The sequence below is a fragment of the Rhinolophus hipposideros genome, assembly GCF_964194185.1.
Source record: "Rhinolophus hipposideros genome assembly, chromosome: 17".
Classification (NCBI taxonomy): Eukaryota; Metazoa; Chordata; class Mammalia; order Chiroptera; family Rhinolophidae; genus Rhinolophus; species Rhinolophus hipposideros.
The window spans coordinates 20,544,370-20,556,975 of record NC_138063.1 but is presented as its reverse complement, the minus strand read 5'-3'; the positions used below and the strand labels follow the sequence as shown (position 1 = coordinate 20,556,975).

At 50.4% G+C, this 12,606-nt stretch overlaps 1 protein-coding gene across 9 annotated transcripts in view; it reads left to right on the top strand.

Annotated features, from left to right (window-relative positions):
* The window catches only part of CTIF (cap binding complex dependent translation initiation factor), a 262,255-nt gene that overhangs the window by 103,757 nt on the left and 145,892 nt on the right, over window positions 1-12,606 (top strand). For all 9 annotated transcript variants that reach the window (XM_081078718.1, XM_081078717.1, XM_081078716.1 and 6 more), the window contains one exon: window positions 109-184. In XM_081078718.1, coding sequence (XP_080934844.1) covers window positions 109-184 — 76 coding nt within the window. The remainder of the gene's footprint in view (window positions 1-108; window positions 185-12,606) is intronic.

The following is a 12,606-nucleotide window of genomic DNA, read 5'->3' as shown; positions in this document are numbered from 1 at the left end:
CGCAGGACAAGGTGTCACCTGATCAGCCTGCTCTTCCTGCTTGCAAGGGCAGGACAGGATACATAAATTCACCATCCTTTCAATGCCTTTATGTTTTTTCTGGTCCAGGTGTGGAAAAGGGAAGCTGGAAGATGGAGATGGGATCAACCTGAATGACATCGAGAAGGTTCTCCCCACCTGGCAGGTAGGTGCAGGGGCAGAGTGTCCTCATACCCCTGCTTCCCCCCGGGGCCTGGGCCTGGGCCTGGGCAGGGCCTCAGCACTCCCCCTGGCGCCTAGCTCCAGCACGGCATAACTGGATGCACTGCCCTGGTACGTGGGCAGGGCTGGCCACCTGCCGTGGTCCGGGGGTCCCGCTGTGACGTGTGTGCAGAAGGCCCCAGAGGCCCCTAGACGTATTGCGTCGTGTAGATCTGCGGGCGCTCTAGCTTCTCTCTCACTGGGAGTCACACGTGGGGCACATGTCACAGTGAGGGGTCCTAGGTGGAGCGCCTCACGGAGGTCAGATGCTGACACCTGGGTGCCTGTCCAAACCTCACCTCCAGCCAAAGCCAGGTACCCTCTGTTGCTGATGGTCCCACCTGGTCGTTTTTCCACAGCGGGCGGTGAATCCCGGGGGTTATTCTCACACAGTGCTCTCCCTCTGGGACCCCTATCACAGGGGTTGCTGGGGCTGAAGCCCCTGGAGCTGCCAAGCACCAGGGACAGGGCCGACCATAGGTGCCCAGGTCTGCCTGTCATGGTTCTCCTAAAAGGCACTTAGTTGGTTAGTAAGGGCCGATGCTGTTGATGGTGACTGTCCCCAAGGTCTGCTTCCCCGAAATGGGAGCTGAGGGAGATCAGGTCAGCTGGGTGGGTGATAGCCAGAAGCCAGATTTCAGTGTTCGCAAACTCCCAAGTCTCAGGTGAGCTGAGGCTAGCACTGCTCCCCAAGAGCTCTGATCCGGGGTGGGCAGCTGGAAGCTTTGAGCATCGTGACATGGATTCAGAGGGTGGGGGAGGTGTCAGTTACGGTTCCCGGCAATGAAACCATACGGTGGGGCAGAAGCTGAGACACAATTGGGCTTAGAATAGGTCCTGTCTGCATTTTTGGCATCTCTGTTGTAAACTGCGTTTCAGGTGGAAGGGGGTTGGCTGGCCTTCCACAGTGATGACAACCCCAAAATTTGTAATCCTGCTCGGAGTGCGCCCCCAAACTCAGACGCCGCTGGTGCAAAGGCCATGTGCACAGACTGCTGCACTGTCATGGTCTCCCACTAGAGGGCACCAGTGCACTGCTCTGGCGGCTCCACAGTTGCGTTGCCAGTGGGAAGTCCCTCATCCCCAGCAGCTCAAGGTGTCCTTGCCTCCTTACTGGTGTTCAACGCGCAAATCGTCCCCAGAAATGACCCAGGCCGACACTCAGGCCATTCCTCCCCAGAATAAGGGAGAGGATGAGGTGGTGAAGGAGATAGCCACACAAGTGAAGGGAAGCCCCTGTATGGCCCAAACGTCCCCTGCTATGCGAAGGCCTGGCATTCCTCCCGGAAGTCTCCCACACACACTCCTGGGACCCCAGGGAACACTGGTAGTTCCCAGGAGGGCACACCCCTTAAGCCTCTGTCAGCTGCACAGCAAGGAGTGTGCTTGCCCACCGAGTGAGGGGTGCTGGCCGCATTCCCCACACCAGACGGCTTCGCCTGGGCCTGCAGGGGAAGCACCCGCCAGGGTGGGACTTTGGGATATTACAAAGTGCTGTCCTCTGCCTCTGGAAGGACAGGCGCTGGCGGGGGAAGGTGGAGTCAAGCCAGGTTAAGCTTGACTCTGTTCAATGTGAAGGCACGGGGCTCAAACCTGCATAGGTTCTGGCCTCCCCTTGCACCCGCCCCCACCCGGGGTCTTCCCCCTGAGGTGTGGTAACTTGAGCAGTTTCTCCCCAGTGTCTCCTCAGGTTTCCGAGCCACACAGGCTCCGGGCTCTGCAGAAATACTGCCTCCCTATTCCCTACACCGCCCTGGATGCTTGTGTTGCTTATACAAAACCCCAGTTGAAAGACATTGTTGTTGAATTATCCCGTGTCTTGCCCAAAGCTTTCTAAAAGGACATATGTTGATCATTTTTCTTTGAATTCTTTGACAGCCGAACATAATGTCTGCTGCCTTTTGTCTGACAATAGGAACTGCATAACCCAACTTATTTCCCTTTTTGCTTTCCTGTTAGGAAATTTTGAAACTAAATTCTCTGTCTGGCTGCAGTTAATTATGCGCTCAGTCTGCCCCGGTCAGGTCCGTTGCTCTGCTCTCTGGTGACTGACCCAGGTTGGCCGTGTATAGTGTGTAAGTCGCCCATTGTGTGGTCGGCATGGCACACGCCCCGAACAGGAACGTAACTGAGTCAGGTGAGATTTCTGGCCTCATGGAGGTACCAAGGCACTGTCTACCGAGGGGTCCGGAAGACTCGGGGGACGTCAAGTGGGATTTCTGACCTCATGAGAGTGTTTACAAGGCATTCTCTTCACACTGATGCAGAGAGGGCAAGAGACCGGCCAATAAAGGAGAGGGCTTGGAGTTAAGCACCCTGTTGCCCTGCTTTGCCCCAAATAATGACAGGGTGAGAATCCCTCACACACACGCACACACACACCCCGAGGAATCTGAGGGGCAAATGAATTTTCAGAATGAAAATCACTGTGGGCAGAAGGATGACCCTGCTTCCCCCTCACTCCACTGAGTGCTCAGAGGAACAAAAATGGTGGCAGATGCCGGAGCAGCCTTGTTCCTTCAGCAGGTGGCGCCGTTGCGGTTTGGAAATCCAAGTTGGTGGGAAGGGGCCATCCCACACTGGATTGAAGTGGCTGTAGCCCAGTTCCCAGCCCTCCAGATGGGAAGGAGTGACTTTATTGTTCCCTAGAGCTATGCCAGCTCTGTTGCCAAGTCTTCTGGAAACTTCCAGGATATGCTAACTCACAAGCAAAGCATTATTACTATGTCCTGAGATGCCGAGGAACAAAGTGAAAATTCAGCTCCCCCTTGCTCCCCCAGGCCCTGTCCTTTTTCCCAACGTGTTACTTCATGTTACGTCTTGGTCCCACGGGAGACACAGCCCTCCCAACTTCATTCACTGAATCCCCCAGTATTGATCGAGCCTGTTTCTGCGGACCAAGCATTGTCTCAGCCACGATGGACTGAGGTAAAATGCAGGTGCTGCTGCCTTCCCAGGGGACCAAGACACGGAACTCTCTTAATGTTCCCTTACTGAGCATCCAACAATGACTGTCACACCAACAGGAACCCTGCAAACACTCACTGAGTGCTTTCCGTGCTCCGAGAACGGGGATGGTGCTTCCCTTTCCTTGCCTTGCTTTTCCTCACATCATCCCTGTGGAGCACACACTCTGAACCAGCGTCCTTTCCTGGCTGAGGTTGCCCTGGTCAGATGGCTTTCTCAGCAAACCCTGCCCGCATATCCTCTCCCCCTCCTCACTTTGTTCTCCATGGTGCTCATCGTGCCTGTGCTTTGCTGTGTGGCTTGTATCCTCCCACTGGAAGGTAAGCTCCACGTGGGCACATACGGGGCCTATTAAATAGTGGGCGAATGACTGAATGAGAGCTGGCTTGCTCGTGTCCCAGAGGGACTCAGCCCCCGCACCCCATCCAGAACCTGGGCCTCCTTCACAGAGGCTCACGGGAATCCAGCACAGTCTGAGCTACATGTCTGCACATCATCTCTGAATTCACATCACTGCCCTGGCAAGTATAGGTTCCGTTGTTGTTGTACAGACGACAGAACTGAGATGAAATACCTTGCCCCAAATCCCAGGCTTATCAGTGGGTGCGGGGGATTAGAATTCAGGCAGCCCGACTCCCCGGGTGCCCTTTGTTTAAGGGGTGACGTTGAGGAGGAAGAGGCACGGGAAGACCGTTTTCTCATTCTAGGCGACTGTCGTCACGTACTGCAAGTTAGGGGTGAATGTCATTTCCTTAATAAGCAAGAACAAGAAAACGAATATCTTGTTTTGTTCTACTGCCGAAGGCACTAAAAATGGAAAAAGAGGAGAGAGAGAGAGACAGAGAGAGATTGCGAGGGAGAGACCCCTACTGATACCGTTAGAAGAGGAAGAGATATGATTTTTACTATTTTTTAATCCGAAAGTTTTCCAATGGCCTCTTTCTAATCCCTGCTGGCCTAGAATGCTGCCTCAGCTTTCCAGGAGGCGTGCTTACCTAGGAGGGCCCCTCTACCTCTCTGGACTCCCCAGCACTCATGCTTCCTCCCTCAGGACAAAAATAGGCGCTGATACAACAAAGGAGACCAGGAGTTCTTCAATCCATGGTTTCCTGTCAAAGGCCGCCAGGTAGCAAAGCCCATTGGGAATGGCCAACGTGCTCTGTGAGGCGAGCCTATTTTTATTTTTGTTGTTTGGGGGGATGGAGACTTGGTGACAACTGGGAAACTTCCTAGGCAGCAGGCAGCAGGCCATTAGGACTGGCTTCTCACAGGGCCTGGGGGTGGGAGGGGGCGAGTAGATTGCAGGGAGCTGGGACTGCGGGTAGCAAGTGCTCTCTGGCTCTGAGGGGTCCAGAAAACATCCACCTTTCTTGTAGAACAGCCTCAGTTATCCAGAACACAGCCAGGGGCTTAGGCAGGAACTGGCAAACTGGTCCACAGACTAAGTCCAGCCCCCTCCCCCCAGCCTGTTTCTGCAAATACGAGGTATGATAAAAAAATACAGTGAATGTTTAAATTTTTTAAAAAATTATTAAAAGACACATTGCCATGTAAAAGACACATTGCCATGAATTCCCCTCAAAATATTCTCCCTCACTTAGAACACACTGATCCCATCATTCTTGTCACTTTCTGAAGCAGTTCTGGAAGTCCTCTTTCATGAATGTCTTTAGTTGAGCTGTCGTGGCTGCCTTGGTGCCCTGAATGGATTCAAAATATTAACTTTTCATGGTCCTTTTGACTTTGGGGAAGAGCCAGAAGTCTCATGGTGCCAGACCCGGTGAATACGGTGGATGAGGACACACCGTATGTTTTTTATTTGACAGAAATTGCTGTACCAGAAGCGATGTGTGACATTCAGCCTTTCTGCTGTGATCGACAAATACGGTGACTGCCGCTGCCGAGCGCCATCCAATGGAGAGGCAGGGATCTTCAATGGGGGAAGTGGCGTGTTGAACCTTAGTAACAGTGTGTGACAAGTGTCAACTTGTTCAGTGCAGTCAGTTGGGTGTGAGCTACGGTTGAGAAAAGGTGTGTTTTAAAGTGTGCCGTACATCATCCTCCATCATGACAACGCTTTGTGTCACACATCACTTCTGGTACATGGCAATTCCTGTCAAATAAAACATGACAGTGTGTCTTCATCCACCTTATTCACTGGATCTGGCACCGTGTGTCTTGTGGTTCTTCCCCAAAGTCAAAATGATTCAGGACATTGAGGCAGCCACAACAGGGCAACTAAAGACACCCAGGAAAGAGGACTTCCAGAACTGCTTCAGAAAGTGGCGAGAACGATGGGATCAGTGTGTTCTGAGTGAGGGAGAGTATTTTGAGGGAAATTCATGGTAATAGTCTTTTACTGTAATAAATTTTTTCTTTACTTAAACATTCAACATATTGTTTGATCACAGCTCGTACAGTGTTTTTGGCACACAGCTCCACCCGTTCCTTCATCTGCTCACTGTCTGTCTGTGGCTGCATTTGTGCTACAGGTAGCTCTGAGTAATTGTGAGTGAACCCTATCACCTACAAAGCCTAAAGTACTCTCTGACCCGTTACAGAAAAAGTTTGCCAAACGCTGATCTAGAATATAAACTGGGGAAAAAAGCCCTGAGATTTAAAGCCGGTGCCAGTGTCATCTCTGAATTCACATAACTGCCCTGTAAAGTATAGGTTCATTTCATCACTGTCGTCATCGGAGAGCCCTGTTTCCACACACAGGGCTTCATGCAGTTCATCTACAATCGTTCTCTTTGAGCTCCCATTTCTTAAATGGGATCGATGCTGCACCCGTTTGACTTACGTTGAAAGGCTATACTGAGGGTCAAAATGTAAACCAGGTCCTAGAGTGACAGTTACTCGTAAACTGAAAAACACTCACCAGATGTGGTGTGACCCAGCCACAACTGGAAGCAAGCACAGAGCGGTGAACACCCAAGAAAAGTGCTTGGGAACCATCCCACTGGTCCCTTCTGTGGGGTTTTGTGCAGGGGGCAGGGGGCAGGGTAAGCGAGAGTGGAGAGGTAGAGACTGAAATTTGAAAGAACAGCTGTCTGCCTGTATAGACCTCAGGCAGAGAGGAGACCTGCCTCCCCAGCCGTGTTGGCACCTTCTTTTGCTCAGCGCCGCCCTCATACCCGCGCGTCCTTACCTTACCGCTCCCTCACCAAGATCCCTCTTTCGTGGCCCTCTTCAAATTCTCCCTCCTCTCTGAAAGTGTCCTGGACAAATCAGGCGACCCCAGTCCTCAGAGACTGTGTGGGTATGTGGAGGACTTGATTCCAGGCCCCTTTTGAGGTTCTCTGGTCGTTTCCTGCCTCTCCACGTGTTTGTGCTTCCTGGAGGAGGCCGACGTGGCCCTGGGCCTTGGGGGATGGCCAGGAGGGGTATCTGTAGAAAGAAACAAGAAGGCATGGCTCTCAGGGTGGCAGAAGTAAACGAGCCGTGGTGCCGAAGAAAAGGAGGCTGTGGAGAATGGGGGAGCCGCGGAGTCCTGAGGGGACATTTCCGTAAGCAGAGAGAGCAGGGGGGTTGCAGTCCTTGAGGCCCTGAGACTCGATCAAATAAGGACCCGATCGAATGTTCTTGAGCCGGGCAATGCATGATGCAAGGAGGATTTAGGCAGCCGTGGGATAGGGCCCAACCAGTCCTGCCCTCCTCCTGGGGAATTCCTAGGATGTACACATCTTCCAAGGAAGGAGGTTCTGTGACTTTGTTAGGGACAGGCCAGGGTCCCTTAAAAAACAGGACTTGCCCCCCAACCCCGTGGAGAGGTCATCTGGTCCATACCCTGCTTTGGGCCAGACCATGCCCAGACACTTTGCTGTGTGCCAGAGGGCGGGGTCAGTCAGGCGGGAGGGAACACTGGAGAGTGTGAGGCGTACTGGGCCCAAGCAAGGCCAGACTGAACTCTGCCGCCGTCTCAGCCTTGGCTGGGCTGAAGGCGTCTCACAGCGAAGAGCTGCCCTCCCAGCCCTGCTTCGGAATGGCTTGGACTCGGGACACGGAGGTCGGCAGAGGTGCTACGTGCACTGTGCTGTGAGCAGGCCCTAAACCGGCCTGTGGGACCCTGTGTGCTGATGCTCAGAGGCAGGTCTGCCCTCCCGCACCCTATGATCCCCCCCCCCCCCCCCCCCCCCGTGATTCAACAGTCCCTGCCAGGAGAGGCTCCGAAGCCCGCGCTGACTGGGGTCACCCGCCTGCAGCCCCGCCGTCCATTCCTAGAGCAGTTTCCAGGGCTGGTTTAACACCCCGGCCTTCTTGGTGATGTCCTGTTGACTTGAGCTGGGCCTTGTTCTACAAGGTTGCGCCCTGGTCCAGAGCCTTTCCTCCTTTGTCCTTCGTCAGTGGAAGGAGCAGCTGAGGCTGGGGGAAAAGGAAGGTGTTGCTAAGGGTGTGAAGCATCCATTATTCCTTTATTAGCCAGCGTGCCATTTCTGGTCGCGTTCTCCTTCCTGGCGGCAGTGAGCTTGGAGGCGGAGAAGCCGGTTATTTTCGTTTACCCCAGCTTCTCTCACTGGGAGCAGGCGGCCGCCGCAGAGGGGGCGGGGGACGGACAGGGCTACGTGCTCTCCAGCAGGCATTTGTGAATGGGCCCCAGCTCCCAGGCCTGGCTGGACACCGTTGTTTCTAGCCCTGCAGTGGCCAGGCAGGAGGAAGCTTTCTTCTGGCCCGAGAACAATGCCAGGGTCAGCCTGGGGACCTCCCTCCTACACCCTCTTCCTTCCATTGTGAGCCAGCACACAATCCCAGGCCGCTTGGCTCTGTACAAGCAGGAGGGAGGGGGGATGGGCCCAGGAGAGATTCGCAATGTATGCGACACCTCCAGGTCTGCCTCCGCTTCCCAGGCTGGGCCAGAGTTCTGGAGGCAGCATATGGACAGACAGACCAAGCACGTGTGAGTAGCTGTCGGTTCCCTGTACTTCGTGAGGGGCTGCCAGCAGGGTGAGGCCACTGACTGGATGGCACCACGCCCTCCCCTTACCCCCACTGAATCATAGCATGTCAGAGCTGGGAAAAGCCCAGACCTTCTGCCCATCACCCCATTACACAGATACGAAAACGGAGACCCAGAAAGGTATTTACCAAATGTTTTACCCAGCTTCTTATTACTCTGCTTAAAAATTCTTTATTGATTCTCGACTCCCATGGGAAATCTCCAGACTTTCCTTTCCCCTCAGTGCCTGCTAGCCTTCTAGGCTTCCCTCCTGTGAGTCCCCAATTTGTGTTCTAGGCTTGTGACTAATTAACAGGACCTTGATTAGCAGCATATGTCCTTCCTGCTTCATTTGCCTGCCTGTCACATACCCGTTCGTCAAAAATTGCCTGAAGGTCACGTCCTCTGTGCAGCCCTCCCTGATAACCACTTCCTTGTTGAATCATCTGAGCTCCTCCAGCTTAATATCTACCTATAGAAGGGCTGCCCCTCCACATCATTGGTGTGTATGTATGTCTCTTCTACACATATACACCTCCCCCCACAACACACACTCCAAATCCTGGGGGCTGAAAACATCTTCACCTTTGCAACCCTTAAGACAGTGGTTTTCAAAGTGTGGTCCTCACCCCAGCAGCATGTGTATCACATGGGAACTTGCTGGAAACACAAATTTTCAGGGCCCCTCTTTACTCCTACTGATCAGAAACTGTGGGGCCCAGTAAGCTGTGTATTAACAAGCTCTCCAGATGATTCTGCTGCCCGGTCAGGTTTGAGAGTCACGGCGGAAGGACTTACTTCCAGGGAGTTGTGCTCTTAACCATTTCTTGTTTCCTCCTCTTTTTCTTTTGTTAATTGAGACATATTTGACATGCAACGTTGTGTAAATTTAAGGTGTACAACATGTTGATTTGATACATTTACTTGCAACGCGATTGCTAGTGTAGCATTAGCTAACACCTCTGTCATGCCACAGAGGGGGCGTTTCTTCCAGTGGCGTTTCTCCTAGTGTTGGTAAGAGTTAAGATGTAGTCTCTCAGCAAGCTGAATGTTTATAATACAGTTTTGTTGTCTATCTTAACAAGTTCTTGATAGTTTAGTAAGTGACGTCACCTATCTGTCCCCTTCTGTTTGCTGCCAAAACTTTTTGTTGTTTGTTTTCTTACAATTGTTTTGCTTAAATAAAGGACAAAGAATCTTGCCCTATTTGACAACCAAGGATGTGGGTTTGCAAAGGGCTGAGTGATTCAGGAACTACACAATCCCCAGACTCCAGTGGCTGTTCCTGTCACTAGGCACGCCCCAGGTGACCCGTTGGCCCCAACAGCCCTGGGTGAGCCTCTGTGGATTAGGGTTCCTGTGGATTAGGGCTCAGTACCTTTCCCCCATCAAAGGGAGAAACCTCAGGAGAGCCCTCAGTGATACCGCATGTTTGCAGGTGGTCAAAGCCTCCACCTGGGGTGGAGATATAGGCAGCCTTCGTTCAGAGATGGATGGAAAGTGCTGGGCTGACCATTCTGGCCCTTTGCTTTGGATCACATCGCTTCTGTGTGCAGACTTACCCCCCTCAGTGTGTTGGGCGGTGGCTGATGGTGATAGAGTTTGTCCCTGAGTTCAGAGCCTGTCAGCAGCAGGCAGTGATACTGACGCATGCTTGGTGGCAGGAGGAAGCTGACCTGGGGACAAATCAACAAACACTACCTTCTATCTACAAAGAGAATAATCAAAAGTTGACATTACATAGACCATAAATGATAACAGTAATGGAGTTGCAGGCTTAGCCAAACAGACGATGGAAAGGCTAAATATTGCCGTCGTGTTCAGAAAACAACTCTGGCCTTTCCCTCTGAGGTTCAATGCTCTGACTTTTTGAGCAGAGGGCTGAGAGGACCGAGCACTGCCCCAGGGACACGTCCTGCCTCTAAGCCTTGCCTTCCCACAGCGAAATAGGGTGGAGGCTCTGCCATCCTGGGCCCAACTGTACCCATCCACCCTCACTCTTGGGGGCGCGGGGGCTGCTTCTAGAGGAAAGACCTAGTTCGATTACTAAAGCATCATCTGTATTTTTATGTTCTCAAAAGAGCCTCACTTTTCCTTTTGGCACCCATCCCCTGGAGGGTTCAGCACGAAGTTCGGCCCTCTCAGTCACGTGGCAGGGCCATATGCAGCTGTTTCCTTCCTCTTCCTCCACTTCCTCAGGCTTCTCTCATCCCCAGGGTTTATAAACCTGGAGGACTTTTTTTCCATTACCGATGGGGAATCTAATTTAGCGTTTTGCCGCTTGTGACTTGGAGTGTGTTTCTTCTGGGTCTCAGAGGTCTGCTGGCCTGGCGGGAATCCAGGGAAATAAATCCAGGGAAATAATCCAGGTAAATAAAGTGGTGGCCACGTGCTCTGCTCAGACAAGCGTGTGATGCTGCGGGCTGCCACGCTGAAGATTCTTGGCCCTGGCTCCTCCTGAGACATCACGAGGCTCAGGGCTGTCAGCTCACAGCGGCCACTCTCACATGGACGTGGTTTCACCCTCTGCCTCCATGGCTCATATCCTCATCTTAGCGTGAGTGTGTCAGAGCAAATGGTCCCAGTAGCCATGTCCACCTCGTACATTCTGTGGCTCTAGCTAACAGTGAACTCCAACTTGTTGGTACCATGTGATGCCCTTGGTGCCGGTGGGGTTCAGGAAAGGTGGGCTCTTGGAGAGACTTCATGTCTTCATAGGGATGTGGGCCCCAAAGATTTAGATCCATCTACCCAGTTTTTCCAAAAGGAGCACATGCCTGGGATTTACACAAATGAAATAAATAATACTTAAAAAGTACCAAAAAGTAAAGCATACTGAACACTTAAATAATACTTTTAACATACTACAAATTAAGTCATACTAAAAAGCCCGTAACAGAAAATAGTAACTCCCTGCCCCATTCTTCCTTATGATATTGGTTCCATTCCTCAAAGGAACTATTGTCACTTTTTTTCGTTATTTTTTTCTGGTATGCCGCCATACTTCATGTGTATGTGTGTATAGACACACATATATATGTTTAAAATATCTAATACTTCTAATTTCTGATATACTGTTCTTTTAAACTGTGTGTTTTAAATTGTATCGATTTTCGATATCTCCTGACTTCCTAGTACGGTAGATAAGAATTTTGTTCTTTTATACTCCTATCTTCTCAATATAGTTATATCAAATCTTAGTTACATTTTTAATCAGTTTATTACTTCATTATTGAGCCCTACTTTTATTTTTATTTTGAAAAAAAAATCAGACTTATAGAAAAGTTGCAAAAATAATACGGTGAGCTTCTGCATACCCTTCACCTGATTCCCCAAGTATTAGCGTCTTCCATGTTTGCTGTAGCATTCTCTCTGCATAATTTTGTTTTTCTTTTTCTTGACAGTTTGAAGAATCAGTTGTAGAAAAGGGTACCACTTTAACTCTAAATGTCTTCATGTGTTTTCCTTAAAACGGGGACATTCTCTTACATAATCAGTTTCATTATCAAAATCTGGAAATTAACACTGATAGAATACTGTTACGTAATCTGTAGGCCTTATTTACGTTTTGCCTGTCATCCCACTAATATCCTTTAGAGCTAAAGGTACAGTTGTTTTGTTTGCTGGTTTAGAACCCAGTACACAGCCACACTTTGCTTTTAATTGTTGTGTCCCTTCAGTCCCCTTCAACTTTCTTCGTCTTTCAAGACCTTGTCATTTTTGAAGAGTAAGCACAGGCCAGTTGTTTTGTAGAATGTCCATCCATTTTGGCTTGTCCGACGTTTCTTCATGAATAAATTTATGCACTTTTGAAAGAAATGCCATGAAAGAGGGAGTGTGTCCCCAGTGATTTCAGGAAGCGTAAGATTTGACTTGGCCACACAACACAGACTAGCTACCAGTTTACCAAACAGGTGGCACTTCCAGGCCGTGTCACTATAAACTTGTTCTTTTTCCCTTTGTAATCAGTAAGTATCGTGCAGGGAGATGTTTGAGACGGTGTAAACACCCTGTTTATGATAATAGGCTTATCCACTAGTTTTAGCACTCATTGATGATTCTTGCCTATTGAAATGTCATCATGTTGGTTGGCAAATGGTGACTTTTCTAATTCCATCTATATTTTTTTTACCGTGTTTCCCCCAAAATAAGACCTAACCGGCAAATAAGCCCCAGCATGATTTTTCAGGACGACATCCCCTGAACATAAGCCCTACTGCGTCTTTTGGAGCAAAAATTAGTGTAAGACCCGGTCTTATTTTCGGGGAAACACAGTAGTTGGCTTTCTACTATAAGAAAGATCTTTTCTTTCTCCCCTGTTTATTTATCTAGCTTTTAGCTATGTATTTATTTATGTCTTGGCTTACAGATTTTCATTTCATTCTAAGAGTTATCCACCAGTATTATTTTTTTTGATGCTCAAATTGTCTTACATTTGACCAGTGGGAGCCCCTCCAAACTCA